Raw genomic sequence first — 18,250 nt, 5'->3', positions numbered from 1 at the left:
TGTTTTCTTACTCTCAGTGTAAACTTTGATGGCTTAGGTCGTAACTTTTTTTTATGACTCACTTGGCCCTAGAAATTTGCGGTTGTTGTCTCGGTCGCCCATCTACACTTGCGCTCACCCAATTGTCGCTGCTCCACTCCAGATATCATCAAAAATTTAGCAAGTCGAGCGGGCGGAGAGGGCATTAAATAAATAATTTAGCTCCCCGGCAGGTAAACGAAAATTGTTTCTTGATCATTTTAATGCACCCAAAGGGCCGCTCCCCCCAAAAAAGCGGGGGCAAAAAAAACTTTTCTCGTTGAGGGAGCATTACGTGACGTGGAAATGGAATTGGGGTTAGACGGGTGAACCCCATCGTTTCGCTTTCATTAATATTAAAAGCCGTCCCCAGCATGGACGCTCATCATTTGAATAAAAACCGATATTTGTTAATAATTGTCACAGGACATGCGAATGGAATTCGATAGCTTAATTTGTGGAGCGGGCCGTTGGACGTTGGTTAATTGAAAATGTAATTAAGGCACGCATCGTTGGTCGGGATCTCATCATCCTCTTCAAGGAGCACGCCAGTTATTTTGGCCAACACTCGGGCGTGTTCCAAGCTCTCAGCTCCCAGTAACCGGAGACACCTTCACAGGGCCCTAAAGGCCGCCAAAAAAAAAGAATATATTATATTGAAAAAATGAAACAGAACCCTGGCAAAGTGTGCGGCAAGTGTGAAAGATGCGAGCAAGTCCAGAAGACTTTGGGACAGACCGTCAAGCCTATTGAATTTCACTGGCTAGTTGGTTGGGAAAGTTGTTGTTTTTTTGTTCCCCCTCTTGGCCAGTTTTTTATGGCCATTTTATTTGATTTCGGCTGGCTAATTAAATAGTTTCATTTTAGCCGGCGGCCAGTCTAAAGTCGTTGTTGTGCTTTGTCTTTGTTTATAAGCCATAAAAGCAACGACAATTGCTACAATTGCAAGAGGTTGTTTTATCGCGTCCGTTTATGGTGGAAATTGTTTATGCGACTATCAAGAGACACCTTATGGCTAATAAAGTGGAGGGATGGGTTTGGTTTGGATTGGAGTGTTTAAAATGCAGACGGCGTTGTCTAATTATTAATAGATTTGCGCGGCATCGAGTGTGTTTGAAATGGAAAGTAGGCAAAAAGCAGGAACCAATCTATTGGAACTTGCCCAAGTCCAAGGTTTATCTAACTCAAAACTGTGGATTATCTATCTTCCTTTTAGAACACTTAAACCGCTTCAGTTCATTGCTCCTTAAGCTGGCTAAACAAATCAACATTTTTGGGCCATAACAATTATACAAAGCAAACAAGCCACAAATTGTCTATAGCAGGGCGATATTAATATGCGATTTAACAAATATTTAGCGAAAACACATGCAATATGTGCCCCGAATCCCAAATGAATCACAAAAAGCGACGAATTCCACATATATTTTATTGTATTCGAAAGTCAAGAATTTTTACGAGCTTGGGAAAATAATAATTTTATGGCTAAAAATTGTAGCTTGCACGTGCATGAAATTAATGCGAAGCGTTTTGTATATTTTCGTTATTAGCAGAATTTAAATTGCTCTTCGATCGATTTCGATCGCGCTGCGGTCTCTGAATACCTGGGACGTTGACATTTTTGGTTTCTGCATAAGTTTTTCTTGGTTTTTATTTTTATTTTTTTCCTTTTGTATTATTTTAGCAGCGTTTAATATGCCATCGTTGTCGCTGGCTTGTTGTCCATTGCCGATGACGATGTTGATGATGATGGAGATGGAGACGAGTTGATTCTACTCCTAGTTAGAAGACGGCCAGATCGCCAGAGCCAGTCGCTGCATATTAATTTGATAACTTATATATATACCTCAATATATATCTAGCTATATTTATTTCTGCACACGATGTTGTCTGGTCGCTTGTCGTTTTTGGTATGGTTTTGTATTTTGCTCTAGGCCTAGGCCACGACAATCTTGAACATTTGTTTGTCCACAATATGGCCAGGCCATGGCACTTTTGACAACTTGACAGTCGTGCAGACAGTCTGGGGGACTGGGACTTATGGCCATGGCCGGGCCCAAGGAGGCGGAAGAATCCGGCCAAGACGGGCTGACAATGTCTGCCTTTGGCATTGGCCATGGCCATATCGTCTGGCTCATTTAATGGCCAGGCGTGTCAATTTAAAGCGACATTTATAACCAATTTGTAATCAATTCTAACAATCAGCTAACGCATGCCCCCCACACGTCCCTCTAATATACATTTTTTATGGACTTTATTTGTTAATATTTTATAAATATTTTTGTTTTATTTACAGCGGCCGCCGAGCTCATCGCTGTCTTATGGCGGCGCAATGAACGATGACGCCCGATCGCCGGGCGCTGGTAGTACTCCCGGTCCACTGTCACAGCAGCCACCTGCCCTAGATACATCAGACCCTGGTAAGTCCCTTTTAAGATCTACAAAAATATTACGGATTAAGGAATTAGGAGAGAAAATATTAAGAATATTAGAAGTGCTTTGAAGTTTTAACGTAGATAGATGCATATGATATGGTACTTCATTCCAGGAGTTAGTTAGCAGAAATTTTTTTAGAAGGTATTTGTTTGGAAAAAAAGTATATTATAACTCTTATTTTGGAACAAATTACATGGCTAGCATGGATCTCTTGAATGAACAATATGATACGATCCAATACACACCCATCTTTATAGGTAACATTTGAGCCTGCTGCATCTTTTGTTCACCATTTCATGCATATTCCATCGAAATGCTTTGATTCCTAACCTTAAGAGCAAAACATAGCAAAACTTAAGCTGATTTTAGCCAGTTTCGATCGGCTTAATCCCTATTGAATGTGTTACACACTTCACACCTCTTGAGGCGGCTGTCTCCCTCTTTTGATTATGTTGTTTGCCTCAGTTTCAAGTGCCGCCAAAGCTTTTCGAACAAGCTCGCCGCGTAATCGTACAACAACTTGACAAAAGAGTAACAACAACTACAACTGGAGGAAAAACAACAAGTACGAAAAAACCAACCTCACATGAGCAACGACTTTTCCTAGGGACAGCCCTCAGATCTTCGGTTTTGAGGCCCTAGACTGCCTGTCTTGGAGATCGGAACTTGGAGCTTGGTGCTCTGTGGACCCTCCACTCCACTCCAAACTCCACTTCAGCCTTCAGAAGAGTTTTATGTGTATTTTTTCTTTTTTTTTTTAGTATTTTCCCCACACTCTCGATGTTGTTGCTTTTTCAATATTTTTTTTTCGAGTGCGACTGACTTTGCACTTGGCGCTTCTTTTTGAAGATCTCGTGTGTGCTGACCAAGGGAGGGGAGTCGGGGCGTCAGGTGAATTATTTATGGTGATAGGCAAAAATAATATTTTGTTTCTGTATTTTTTCCCCTTATTTTTGTATTTCTTCAGAGAGCGCGAGTGCGTTGTTTTCCCCTTTTGTTTGTATGGCGGCAGCGAAAAAAACAAAAGACCTGGCCAAAACAGCACTCGAAAAAGACACTCTGGGGCCACTCGTCGTCTGCTCTCCAAAAAACAGGGAAAAAAGCGAAGATTGAGTGGGGGGCCCCAAGGTGATAATGCAGTTTCACTGCTAGAAGAATTTGTGCACTGTCAGGAAATATAAAAATAGTCATGTGTTTAAAGGAAAATTTTATTTCATTAAAAAACTTGCTTAAAATTGTTACAAAATTGCACTTAAAGCTTGAAAATATATGATACGTATTTATTTATACTGATATAACATGATATGATATACGATATTGTATGATATGATATGATATAATATAATATGATACGATATTATATGATATATTATTTATATTATATGATATGTTATTATATGTATTATATTATATCATATATTATATTGTTACCAATAGTTAATATTTTTCCCTGTGTAAATGAAAGAAAAAGGGGTTTGAAGAGGGCTCTGAAGAGTAGGAGGCGTTCCGCAGACAATCCATTGACGTTGACGTCAAATTCGAAAAACTTTAAAGCGCGCCGAACAGCAACTTTAACGATTGAGTGTGCGAGTTCCATCGATGTGTATATATAAAGATAAATATATATATTTTTTTTATGTGGTCGTGTGTGCGCGCCATTTTGATTGATTTATCTACACGTCGCTTGACTTTGTAGACAAATTAAATTTCGGCATAGTTCAAGTTGTGCACTCCCGACGACCGACGAGCACTCAATAGAAATTATCTACAGTTGAATAATTTCTAGCAGGGCGCAAAATTTCCATGTTAATTTTGGAGCGCAGCTTCTTCTTGTTTTCCGAGCGATAAGAAAATGGCAAGCCCCTCCATTTACTGAGTCTGTGGGAAATTTGCGTCGCGTATTTCGGGCGTAGCAAATAGATATTTTCCACATTTTAAGTAGACAAGGCAACGGAAGGGCGGTATGCGGTTGTCAAAGAATATATACATATATATTCTCTGAGCTGCAGAAATTCCATTGCAAAAGTAGAAGCTGGAAAGGGAATATTTTTCTGTCGTAATTTTATGCACGAATTCGTAAAATGTTATTCAAATGGAAAATGTGATTTTTATCAATTTTGACAGGAATTTCATGCCCCAGCCGAAAGAGAGCACAAAGAAAAAGAAAGGGAATGGAAGGACCAAAGAGCTCAGTGCACAAGGATGCGCAACGTGAAATTTCCATGAATTGTGCGAGCAGAGGTCATGGAAGTAGGGGAATGTCGTCTCCCAAGACCTTAAAGATATTTCTCGTGTATAATTATATATTTGAGAGCAAGAAAGAAACCCCTTAAATGGGCAATAGATTTCCCTATAAAAACGAATCAACTCCAACTGACAGCCGCAGACCCTGTAATTATACCATACATCACCCTCATCAACTTCAGTCAGACTTCAATTAAAGCCCATATATACTTTGGGATGACGAGCTAATGCCGCGTTAAAGAGCCAAAGATACCACAAATTTAAAGCCCAATCTGTTTATTTACACGGCAAGTCGTCAAGTGTCGCGCTTAAATGCAAATCAAAACGAGATCAGTCCTGGGGGTCAGGGAAATAAAATTGCTAACGAAAATAAACAGAAACTGCAGGCGGTCGTCGTTCAGCAACCCCTTGATTTTCACCGAAAAAAACCCAAACCCCCTACCCCGCCGCCACTGACATTGATTGAAAATGCTGCGTGACGTAAATTAACTTTCATGGGGGTTGGGCTCGAAAAGTGCGTGTTATCCTTTCCGCTCGGGAAGTTCGTCAAGCCGCAAGACCCACACAATTGCCAATTGTTACAGTTTTAAAACATACGAGAGTAGAGTATCCTTCGGATCAAAGTGAAAGAGGGATGTGTGAGGGATGGCAGCTTGTTTTTGTCACTGCGGCATTTAAATCCTACCCGACCTTGTGTGAAGTGCACTTTTTTCCTTGGTTTTTACCCCCCATACCATCCCACTAAGGCGATTATCTTTGGCCCGATGCTCTGTTGTTCTAGCTTATTTACATTGATGGAATGAATGTTTAACAGCAACAAGAGGAATAACAATAACAGGAAGCTCTAACTCTGCTTTGTTATCTTACCACGCACAATTAGACAATTTCCATTTGGGTTTTCCCTGTTTTCCTATGCCCGTCAGCGTTGACAGTTTTTCTCAGGCATTTCAACTCAGTCCAGTCCACTCGCCTTGGGAGTTTTCTATGTCTTTTGTGATGTGAAAGCATTTTCCTCACTTTTGGTTCACTCACTCCTCTCTCTTTTAATTCTATTGTCTTTTTGGGTTTGGGAAAGGAAGCGGGGTTCTCTTGGATTCCTCATGCAAATTTTAGAGTGCGCTATTTTATTTCTGACAAATCAATGGAGTAAGTTCCTTTCCCCTTAATATTTACATGACATCCAATCATAATTCACACCTCTCCCGTATCAGGTCGATCCATCTTTTTATCGTTCCCACAACTTTTTAACTCTTTTGTCAAAACGCTGTCACGAATTTCCCAAAGCAGACAGACGATCGACAAAAAAAATGAAATTAAAATTTTACGCATTAACGAAAACGAAGAAAAAAACCTTTTGAAAGGGCTGACAGAAATTGCCCATATCTGTTCGGGGTTATCTTTTTGGCATAGGCATAGGAATTGGAATCGGAATAGGAATACCTAACCCCTAGAAAACGTGCCATACCAGCTGCTGCACGTTTGGGATTCCGCTCGGGTTGATTCGCACTCGCACTCGTAAAAATTGAAACAGAAATGCGATGTTTCATAATGAGGAATGGGAACCAGGGACCACCAAAGAGAGCTTATGTAACATTACGTCAAACGACACAAAAGGCAATACATCTTCATCCCCTAAAAAAAAGCAACTGAACGACGGACGGGACTTGTTCTTATTTTACAATGAAAATTTACGAACTGACTGTTGCTTTTTTTGGGTACGCATTATCATATTTCTGGACCGACACGCCAATGAATAGAATGCGCATCGAATTTCCCGGCAGTCAGGACGGGATCTTCCCGGGCTAACCCTCACATCAACGGAATCATCAACACCAGCATTGGGAGTTTCCGAAACAATTTTTTTTCTGAATATTTTTCTGGGAGGATGAGGCGGAAGGTCGCCGGGAGTTGACAAACAAGCAACACCAAAAAGTCTTTCGAGGGTTGCTTAATAATAAAAAAAACTCCCGAACAAAATGCAAACTTCCGTGCCATCTCTTTCGCACGCGCTGTATACCCGTCTCTTTCGCTGAGAATCGCGTTTCATGGGTGGTCGCTTTTGACTTGAAATTTGTCTAGCTTTACACTTATCGTCGTAATATAGTTATGGATCTGCCACACTGGCGGTCGCATAAATTAGACACAGCCGGCCGAACACTCAAACTCAAGTCATTCGAATGATAAGCTTGCGAAAGAGACGGCAAGTTCGGCTGAGAGAGAGAGAGAGACATACAGACAGCTAGAGATAAGTATTTCTTTTTAATTTCTGTCCCTGCCTTAACCTCAGTGCTATTCATTCTCAAGAAAACATTAAAAATCATGTACTCCCGACTTTTATTATTCATTATTTTCGCATTCATTTCGGCGTCCGTCTCTTTGAATTGCATCCGCGGAAGAGAGACGGGTATATGGGAATGCGAAAGAGATGGCGTGATGGTGGCGTGCCATTAATAGAGCTATCAAGTGCCGTATGCTGCTGATGACAGTGGCGGAGCTTATCAAGCTGCCAGTTTTGCAGTTTTGCAGTTTAAAACTGCATTTCTCAACACACAAATCACAAATCACTGCGCGGCATGCAATCTCTCACACAAATCATTTCATTTTTGCCCGACGAAGCCAAGTGTCATTAGCGTCACACGTCCCGATCCCAATCCCGATCTGACATATCCCCCCCCCAACCATATGCCTCTTGGTTCCAAGTGTTTATTAGTATGAGGCATTTATCAGCAATTATAATTATACGGCTCTCCCGCTCGGTGCTCAAGTGTGTTTTTGTGAGTGTGCTGTGAGCCCTGACGACCTCTCATTTTCGCTGAAACCAGAATCAATGACATACGCCGGAGATAGCAGCGAAATCCGTAGGGAACACGCTAAAAAATCGGATCATCTTTATAGGGAAATTATCATGCTTAAGATTCACGAAAATATCTTAAAGATTTTGTTCAAGAAACGTTAATACCAAATATTACAGATCTTAAGTTTGGATATCTTTATGATCTTTTTTTCATTTTTTGGAAAGACATTAGAAATGAAATGTTCTTATACAGTTTTATAATTTTTTTTTGGTTTGCTTGCATAATAAACTATACCAAATCCTTGTAAATATCCTTAAATATTTTCTGTTCAGTGGACATATTTTCATCGACGGCACTGTGTGCTAAATGCTTTTTAAATGCCCGGCCAGGCAAATTAAGCAGCTCATGTTTTGGGCAGGCTAGCCGACAACCTCTCGACCAGCCACGCCCACTATTGGCTTTATCCACAGCCCCCTTAAAGAGACCTGGTTTCCGTTTTGTACGCTTCGGAAACCAAACAGCAAAGATATTACAGGGAGAGAAAAAATATAAAAGAATTATTTATTTTAAAAAATTATTAAAATTAGGAGTAAAAAAGTATTGATGATAAAAATGTTTAGTCTTTAAAAATCTATAATACTTTTGAAAATCTTTACTTGAACTGCAATATTTTAGATGGTACAGTATGGTATATTTTATATTCCCGTGTAGGACCACCCCCTGCGCCCACTGACCGCAGTGGGCGTGGCAGCAGCCCCTCCCCCATCACCTTCCGCCTCTTTTGCCTGGGCAAACATTCAATGACAAATTGTGCGCCTTGTGGCTTGTGGAGTGATGGGCGTGGTGGGTCGGTGGTTCTGTGTTCACCTGACCAACTTGCCTCTCAGTTTTGTTTTCCTCCGTTGTTTTGTTATGCCACCTACTAACTTAACTTAACTAACGAACCACCTCCGCCCCTGTCTACCCAAAATAAAGAACCGCCCACCTGGTTGGAGCGTGTCGAGGGCGTTTTGTGAGGAAATTTTGACATTTTGTAATGCGTTCGTCCACTGCCCTCGAAAAACCAGAAATTATCTAGCGTCAACAGGAGGAAAATTATGCCACAAAACGCTAAAGAAAATTGTGTAGAAAATTGACGGTGAATATATATACTTATATATACATTTTCTGAGCCCAGCGGTTTGGAAATTGTAGGTTAGCCTACCCTAATGATAAACGACATTAGCAAAATGGGGGGAAAATTGAACAGGGGGAAACGGACTTTTCCTTGGGCGATGCAAATGGGCTGATAAAAGTGTTGAGATCACGAGGGCAAGGAACCAAAGATGATCATTGAACTGTCTGCAATTTTGAGTCATTTTCATATTGCTTGGGCAATTGTCTCCGGTCTTCGAGAAATAAAATAAGAATCCGGCACAAAGAAATGCGAAATGCGGAATTTCTGCGCCTTGTAAGTCGCAACACCCACTGAACGGAGATGTGTGTACACATGTGTCTTGTGCTAAATTTAAACAACTTTTTCGCCCCGGCCATATAACGCTTTCAATGGAAAAATATCTTTTGTAGCGCCAAATGGCGCCGTGGCACAAAAGTTCCATTTTCGCCTGGCGTTTTCGTACTTATACTTTTGTTTCTTATTTCTTATTTTTTTGTTGTGCTGTTGCTGTTGCGAAAACCATTCGTTTGCTGGCTCTTCAAATATTCATTGAGTTTGACTAAAAGGCACCGGCAACCCACTGCCATTTCATTAGCTCTCGGTGAAGTTGGCCCAAAAGAAAAAAAAAAGAAGGAGAAAATACAAACATATGGAGCAGACAGCCGGAGAAATGGGGAGCGAACCGGAGCTCCTCTTCACATTTAAATGCGCACATAATTTCTAATTTGTGCGTCTAATTTATGGGCTCCGAGTGGCAGCCAGAGACCCCAAAAACTTAGCACAACAAACTTGCCAATTTAACGGGCGCCCAACCAGAAAAAAAAAATAAAAACACTGAAGTGAAGTAAAATAAAAGAAAAGCGAGTAGAGTAGAGTAGAGCGAACTGAAGTGAAAGCGGTCGGCAGAAAAGTTTTCCTCATTTCGCACTTGTACGCCCAGAAATAAGAAATAAATAAAGCCATTTCTTCTAATATACAAAAAGCCTTGAATGAGAAAATTACTTTTTTATAAGGAGGGAAACCCACAGAACAGTCGCCCCCGAAAAAGCGAAAGTAACCACCCCCAACCCAAACCATCCATCCCATCCCACAAGGCCACACCTTGATGTACAGGGTGGGTGGGATGTACAAGTACATTGCCAAACATTGCCTAATTTGGAATTGCCTATGAAATGTGCATTAGAATAACTAGAATATACTACCAAAGTGTCACCCTTCGGAAAACGAAAACGAAAAAAGAAACCCCCCCCAAAAAGGTGTGTAATAAAAATAAATGTCTGTCGTTTGTTTTTATCAAAGAAGGCGGCAATTTCTTGCCCGGAAAAGTTGCGTATTATTTTGTTCTATCTTTGAGCCTGCTAGGCGAAAACCCTTTTGCAAACACCTGGTGTGGTCCACCAAAACTAAAATAAAAAGGGGAAAAAATAGAGGGAGTGAAACACGCACATTGATTGCTCAAAGGGCAAAAAATCGAACTAAATTTTACGACATAAACATAAATTTTATGACAGCCCAGAAAGAAGTAAACGCCCGAGTCGGGAAACCGGGAAAAGGAAATCAATTTTATGCGCTCTGGCCAGAAGTAAGAACAACAAATATTTGGTGGGAGCCCCATCAAAGCTTCAGAGCGCGAAGATCTATAAAATCTATGTGAGAACTATTAAAAAGTCGTAAAAAGGAAAACTATGAAGGGGTGGCGATGAGGAGTTGGGGATCTTTCGGTTCTTGGTCTTTGGGTTTTGTGTTTGGCCTTTGGCTGTCGTAAAGTCGCCAATGGAGATTTATTTCTGACTTATCGCCTGGGAAATGGCGTTAAAACAATCAGACCGAGCGGCATTAATAATGCCATTACAAGTGTAATGTAATAATTGTCCCTGGTCATCCAGACCTCTCTGTGCAATTAGGTCGCCTCGCGTTCCATTGCATTATATAGGTGTATATATATAAATTTTCCTTTTTTTTTGGGCCCTAATGTAAACGCATTTAAACGCAATTACTTTTCACCCAACGTATGTATCTTTCTGTGCTGGCCAACACGTACCAAAGCCATTTCTGTGGCTCTTCGGCTGATGATGATGATTGCCGGCGTCGCTTCGAGTGTCGTCATAAAGATCTTTTATCAAAACGTTAATGGATTGACTCATACAAAGCACTCTCTATCTCTGTCTGCACGGGAAAAAATCAAATAAATAAGGGTCAGTAGGGAAATGTATAGAAAAAGTATGTTTTAAACCTCATAAACTATTTTTGGAACTAAAAAACTCTATTCCATAACATTTAAGATGAAATTGATTGAGGAAAAAACGTATAAAGCCTTCAAGGGATTATTTTAAGACTTCATAAAATTAAATACTATTTTTTCCAGTGTAATCTTGCGTGCACTTTTGTGTGCATAGGGTTTACACGTGTCTGTTGGCCGAGTTTTTGGGACAATTGCAGCGGCCTCGGGTCTTCGGCTCGTGTAATATGTAATGGGAAGTTAATGAAATGCCTCACATTTTCCCCCGCCCCCCGTCTTATCTGCGTTGAAACTGTTATTAATTATAGGCGCACCCTAATTTGCTGCTAGGCCGGGTATCATTTGGAGTCCCCAAAGTCGTCAGAGAGTGCTGAAAGCCTATATTAATTGCATTTTAATGAAACTGAATAAGGAACAACTTGCCGGCCCCGGGGTAAACATAAACCCTTTTTATTTATATTTCTAGGGAATCTAGATCTATATAATAAGATCCTAACGGCACGATACGAGCCTAGTTGTTAATGACATGGTAAATGCCCGAATCCTTGGAGGGTTTTGCAGCGGAATATTAATATTAAAAAGATTAACCGGCCTTCGAATGACACTTTGTCTATCCCTGGTTGGATTTTATTGGTCGAACCACAAATGAAATTAAATATTCGCAGCGTAAAAAATGCATTAAAAAAATGTGAGCCTCTGCGGTTGGCGCATTTGTTGTTTTCATTGCATTACCAGGCGCCATGACAAGAAAAAATACACGAAAAAAAGAGGCAACAAATAAATAAAACATGCATGTGGAGAGGCTTATATAGCACATCTGTCTCTCTGTGTGTGTAGGTGCATTGTTGCTGATAAAAAATTCATTAATTCATATACAAAATGCAATTAAGCGCAGTGGCTGCCACAATAAAAGCACGAAATCAGTGATGACCAACTAAAAAAATGGAGAGCAGAAAAGTATATTATGCTGAGTCGTCGATGGTTTGGATACCCTCGATAATAGGTATTTATTTATCTAATTATCTTTATCAGGAAACCAAGAAATATAGCTTATTTAATAGTGTTTCATAGGAAATTAGTCGGTTGTATAGATTTTATTATTTCTCTATTATATGTATACTTCACTCAACATGGAAATGCCCTAAGCTATTCCAGGGTACCAAAGAGAAAAGTGCTGCATAAATAAAATAGTAGGCGCCGGGGGGCAGCGGTGGATAACAGCAAACGCAGCAGTTAAATTAACAAATTGCATGCATATTTTAATAAAATAAATATTTTAATAAGATTAAACTATAATGCAGCCAAATGTCAAAGCCGCGCGTTGCACATTCCCCAGCGGATAACACCGAAAGAAATTTGAATAAAAAACTGATTGCTCTGTTTTATACGTATTTTTTTTTTGGTTGTGCTGTTGTTTAATTTATGCGGTTTTCAATTACCCTTTTGATATGAATTAATGACCGCATACAATGCATAATCCTGGGGCAGCATATCGCTCTGCTCACATAATTTAATTAAACATTTTGTGGCAGGTGGGTGGTGGTTGGTTGCCGGTGGGTTGTAGGTGGGCTATCATGTTGCACTTGTCTCTATACCCAACCATTTGCCTTGCCTTTCGCCAATAGCTTTTTGTGTTGCATGTTGCTGCTGCAACATTCCTGCTGCAACAACTGCAACGGCAACAGCAACAACAACTGCGCCAAGAGCAACAACATTCTTTTCCTGCTCGCTGGGGCAGCAAAATTTCATGCCTGTGTAAACTATTTGTCGACAATTTTGTCTGCTACAAAAGTCCGCATGCCACAAGACCAGACCCGTAGACCATCATATAGTCGATAGAGCGAAGACTATAGACCCAGGCTTCGGATCGAGAGGAGAATCCAGTGGATGGAGATGGAGCCAAGACTAAAGCGTTGAAGCGCGCGCCGCCGGCACGAACACGCTCAGCCTTCAGCTTTCAGCCTTTCAGCTTTCAGCCTTTTGGCCCTGGCCAATTGCCGCTCTAATGACTCCGCTCCTGAGTGGGCAAAACTCCTGCCAAACTCCCTGCCAATCAAGTGCAACTCTCGAGGCGCATGCAAAGTACATAAACAATGATGGAAATCAAAGGGTGCACTCAGAAAAAAGATTTCTGGAAATTCAGAAGGAATTTGTAATCACAATGTTATTCAGAACTTTATTTATGATATGAAGTTACAACTATAATTTGCCCCCTTTTTATCATTAATAATAATACATTTAAAATTACTCATGTACTTGCCCTACATAATTTAAAAATATTGCATCATTCAAAAATCTTAAACTTAATTCTTAATACATCTCCATCTTATCTAAATTAGCGCTGTTTTTCTTGAATGTATCAGAACTTAGAGTATTCTTCAGCAAGAATAATTATAATTTTGATTAGAGACTTAAAAACGTATAGTTCTCAGCTAAGTACTGCAAAATAAAATTCTTTAAATAAAATTTACTTAATGACAAAAGCTCTAAAACTGAGTAATGAGTTTTGCTACTATACCTAAAAACTTCTTTGTGATGTATACAGAAATAATGAACCTATGTGAAGTGTCTAGAATTAAGATGAAGTCATTCGATGGTACTTGATTATTTTCCTTGAAACATTTTTTAATGTTATTCTTGGTTTTTTCTCAATGTAATACTATCAGTCTAGAGGCAAAGATGCTTCGGAGGTTACCCTCCTTATCGGCAATGAAAAGTTTGGCGCGTTTAAAGTAAGTTTACGTGTAGCACGGCAAAGTGCATTGATAAGGAGTGCCCCTCCACAACCCCTTCTTTGCCTTTTGCTGATTAGTCGATCAATGTTCGGTCTGAACGGAATCAAGCTTTTAAATATGCAAAAAGGAGAGGTACAAAAAAAAAAAAGTAAAAATTTTATATATACATACGGCGTTAAGAGCTCTTAAGAGCAGCGACTTCGAACCAGTTCTTGGACCCTCTTCCTGCCCTTTTCTTTCTCTTTCCCCAACTCCTTTTGGCCAACGCCATTATGGCTCATTATCGCCCCGAGCAACACAACATCTTACATTATGCTGATGAGTTTTTTGGCCATTCTAATAGGAAAAGGCCTCGGCTAATTTATAAAATATATCTAGAGGAAAAAATACAAAAAACCAAAGCATGGGGAAAAGCACCACCGCCCCTTTGGTGGTTTGTTCATTAAACGACTGCCACGCCCACCAATGGCTGTTCATTAATTGTTGACAATGATTACCTGGCCAACAGAAGACGAAGACGAAAAACGACGAAACGAAACGAATCGAAATGAAACTAAGGCAAAAACAAAATAACAAAAAAAGAAAAAAACAATCCAAGTCTCGAGGCGAATGCAATTTCAATTTTCAACGACAGGTGATAAATAAATCGAAACGCAACGAATTGAAAGCAGCAGCGGTGGCATCGGCAATCGATTCGTTGCGTTGCGAATGAAATTGCGCCATATTTGGGCGTTATTTGTGGCCCCGACTTTCCGACTCTCTGAGTCTCCCAACCAGGTGGAAAAGGGTGGAGGTGGTGGTGGAGGCCTTCTGCCCGCAGGACAGAGGTAGTAAAGCAGTACAGCCCAACCCAGGGGAAGACTCCTCCAGAAGACTCCTCCTGAAGACTCCTCCTGAAGCCCCAGTCCCAGTCTCCAAACCAAAGTCAAAGTCCAATTCGAGACTGAGGCGTTGGCAATGAGCGTCGAAGACATTTAATTGCCACCGCGGCATTTTGACGTCTACGCATCAGGGAGAAACGGAGAAGGGATGCACTGAGGGAAATTTTGTATAGACTTTTAATCAATTTGATTTTATTATAGGAAAAAAAATGTTTTTAGTCATACTACCACCTAAAGAAGGGAAATATTTGATTGAAAATGTAGTATGTCATCTTAAAATTGTATACAAATTACAATGTTCTATAAAGAAGAATTCCGAATGATGTTCAAATATCATATTTAATTTTTTTTTTTTTAGTGTAAAAAAAACTATATACAATAACTGATTTTGAACTTTAAGAATGTATTACATAAAAATATCAAATTTGTTTTTAATAATGTCATGCAAAGATGTGTAGATACACGACAATATTTTATATAAGTTGGAATTTCGAATGATTTCCAATGATAATTTTCCAATTTATTTAAACCTTTCGAATACTTTTGGTGCAGAATAATTATTGAAAACAATGGATTTGCTAAGAAAAAATAATATATTATTAAAACATCATATATATTTTGATATATAAGTATTTATTTCCGTGTCTTGAAAATTATATAGTTTCTTTTTTCCCTGCTCAGACAAGGAAAGAGACGGCAACAGAGCAAAAGACAGAGACGGTGAAGACCCAAGAAGACTTTTTCGAAAAGGTGTTTTGTCGCCAGTCCGCCAATGCTACCTCCAATTGAGTGCGAATTGGCATTTCATTTGGCGCATTTGGCATTTTCGGGGCGCGTTGATCATTTAGCCGTGTTTAGTGTCCGTCGTTGTTGCGCTTTTTAATTTCGTTTTGTGATCAGCACAACAACAACAGCAACAAAAACAACTTAAAAACCGGGAAACAGAGCGACAACAACAAAATGATTTAAGATGTTCGACTGTCAGTGGTGACAACATTGACAGTAAAATTATTTCTACGCGCTGCAGAAGGTTAATTATCGTTGATTTATTTACAAGATACAAAAACAAAAGAAGGAAACTCCTGCTGGGTAATAAAAATAAAATTAAAATTAAGCATTACAAGCTCGTAACCACAAACGGAAATCGGGAAGAAGTAGTTGCGATATCAAGCTTTTAGGGATTACCTCGTTTTGGCTAACAAATAAATGCAAGCTGTCTTTATGGCCTTAAAATATCCATAGAATGTCACTTGAAAAAATACAAAAAAAATAATATATATTTAATAATTTATTGAAAATAAATGCGTGCAAATAAAATGCGGCAAAAAAGATAAAACACGGCAAAATTAAGGGGGAAAAAATGCACCATGACAGCCATAAATAATTAACAATACAAAAAGAGATGAAACAGCAGAAGAGGATTCTGCGTTAATTTGCATTTTTGTTTTATGATAACAAAAGCGAAAAAATAAGCGAAAAAGTTGAACAATTTCAGCGGGAACAAACATGGCAAACCGCAGGCAAAATTAAAACACGGGCACAATGTAAAAATATTAAATTAACATTAACAGGGAAATGAAAGCGGTTAGCGTGGGTGTGTGCGCTTGTCAAAGTGAATTTAAAATAATTATTGTACATTATGCGCCGCAATGCGTATTAAATTAAATGCTGCACAATAATAAAATTAATCAAGCACCAAAGCAAAAAAATGTGTGTATGCGGATAGAATAAAACTCGTGGCAGGAAGACCGAAAATTGCAGAAAGGTAGCAAACAAAAGCCAAACAAAAACCCCGACAAAAACTATATCGTTCAATAACAGCAACCATAAAACGCATGTAATTAAGCGTTTTAATGCATCATTTATGGAGAAAAAAAAGGGTAGAGGAGTGGGAGCAAACATGGGTAGGAAAATATGTGCATTTTTAATACCCCACATAAAAATTGTATACCTATATACGAAATGTTTACTGATTTTGGTTTACATCTATAGACAAACAAAATGATGTAATGTTTCTAGTTCTGGTTAGAATATTACAAAAAATTAGGTAATAGAATTTTTTACTTTGTTTGAAAAGAGGTAAATATCATCTAGGGTAAAAAAGTATACCACAGTTCATTGGTTAATCACAATTTATTGATACCTAATTATTGTAATGCCAGTATTAATTGAAATTAATTCGCTTTTCCCCTTCTCTTCTCTTTGCAGATGGTAAGTTCTTATCATCACTCAATCCTTCAGAACTAACATATGATGGTAAGTCACATTCCGCATTAAGCCATTTAACACATCTCTATATAGAGTAGATTGATAGTCTGTAAGTTTAAGATATAGTACCCGGTAGATCTGAAGTGAAACACGTGCTGTCCTCTCGGTTCGCACATCAATCAAAGTTTGGCCAATGGCCAAGGGCATGATCATCGATATAGGGTTTGGGGGGTTCCTGGTTCCTTAGTTCCCTTAGTCCCTCTCTTTGATGTCTGTCACTAATCCCGTTCGCGATCACGTTCCTGCCCGATCCACGCCCACTTTGCTCACGGTCGCGGCTTCCTGTTTCTGCGATCTTTTAAAATGAGAAATTTCTTTTTAATTTAGACTTAAACAGACGGCGACCGGGACAGCTGATAAAAAATCATTATAAAGTTAAATTTTAATTAAAAACTACAATCGATTAAGAGGGACAAGGGCCATAGGGACGCAATACTGTCTGCGGCTCATAAATTGAACATCGGCGGTCTCCGGAGCTTTCAACGTGCATGTGGGCCACGCCCCCTGAAAAAAGGGGGGGGGGGACAAAATATAAAACAACCGACAGATGATGATGATGAACTTGTGCCAATTTTTGCGCTGCGAAAATCAGTGGCAGTTTTGATGATGTCCGAGGGCCGATAGTCGCCGGCATTACGGCATTATATAAGCGCATTTCGCTTTCATTAATGAACATGAGGCAAAAACGAATGGACGAGCGACCGGCACGTGAATTGAAATTTGATTTATGATCGGCGAGCGGCGAGCGGCCCTCCATGTGGGGCTTTTCTTTCTGTGTTCTGTATTTTTTATTTTTTTTTTTGCCTCTTTTGCCGGGCTAAGCAGCCTCCTCTGGGTCGTAAAATCCCCAGCTCAGGATGCAGTTTTCCCCTCTTTATGATGCGTTAAATTGAGGAATGGCGTGCCAGAGCATTTAAATCGTTAAAAAGGCAAGTGTAGGGCCGCTTGAATGTAACTTACATTCGATTGTTTTTCCTGCACCGAAAAGAGGTCGTAATCGTGTATTGGTTTGTGGTGATGAAGTTTAAGTGGGTACTAAAGAAAAAGGTGATAGATATATTGATGAAACTTAAAGAATTTAAGTTGGAAAGTGATAAATAGTAAATACAATTTTAGGTAAAGGTCTATTTAATTGCAAATGGGTATCCATATAAATAAAATTCCTATATCATATTATTTTATCTACGGCAACATATCATTTCTGTAAAATTAATACTAAAACTGTTGAGAACTTTCCTCCAAAGTAAATTAAACTTTTTGAATTAAACTTTCAAACTGATAGCAACCTATAAATCTAAAAATATTTGTCCAGCTAAGGGTTTTCTTTATAATTTCATATGATGTCAGCTAGATATTCTACCAGCGAAGTATGATGAGAATAGCTACAATCCTTCCATTAGTAACCTTTATAAGTATCTGCTAAAATAACCTCCTTGACTGATTTACCAACTTGTTTGCTGTGCGAATTCAAGTTCGGG

The 18,250-nt window shown here is 39.3% G+C and overlaps 1 protein-coding gene across 3 annotated transcripts in view; it reads left to right on the top strand.

Moving 5' to 3' along the window:
* LOC119562407 (homeobox protein homothorax) overlaps positions 1–18,250 on the top strand; it is a 140,083-nt gene that overhangs the window by 82,586 nt on the left and 39,247 nt on the right. For 2 of the 3 annotated variants that reach the window (XM_037875606.1, XM_037875604.1), the window contains 2 exons: positions 2,315–2,438; positions 16,713–16,760. In XM_037875606.1, the coding sequence (XP_037731534.1) occupies positions 2,315–2,438; positions 16,713–16,760 (172 nt within the window). Of the gene's footprint in view, positions 1–2,314; positions 2,439–8,168; positions 8,172–16,712; positions 16,761–18,250 lie in introns of all 3 variants that reach the window. The other variant, XM_037875607.1, reaches the window with a different exon arrangement.

The sequence above is a fragment of the Drosophila subpulchrella genome, chromosome 3R (assembly GCF_014743375.2).
Source record: "Drosophila subpulchrella strain 33 F10 #4 breed RU33 chromosome 3R, RU_Dsub_v1.1 Primary Assembly, whole genome shotgun sequence".
NCBI classification, from domain to species: Eukaryota; Metazoa; Arthropoda; class Insecta; order Diptera; family Drosophilidae; genus Drosophila; species Drosophila subpulchrella.
The sequence above is the reverse complement of the archived record's forward strand: the minus strand, read 5'-3'. Positions and strand labels throughout refer to the sequence as shown.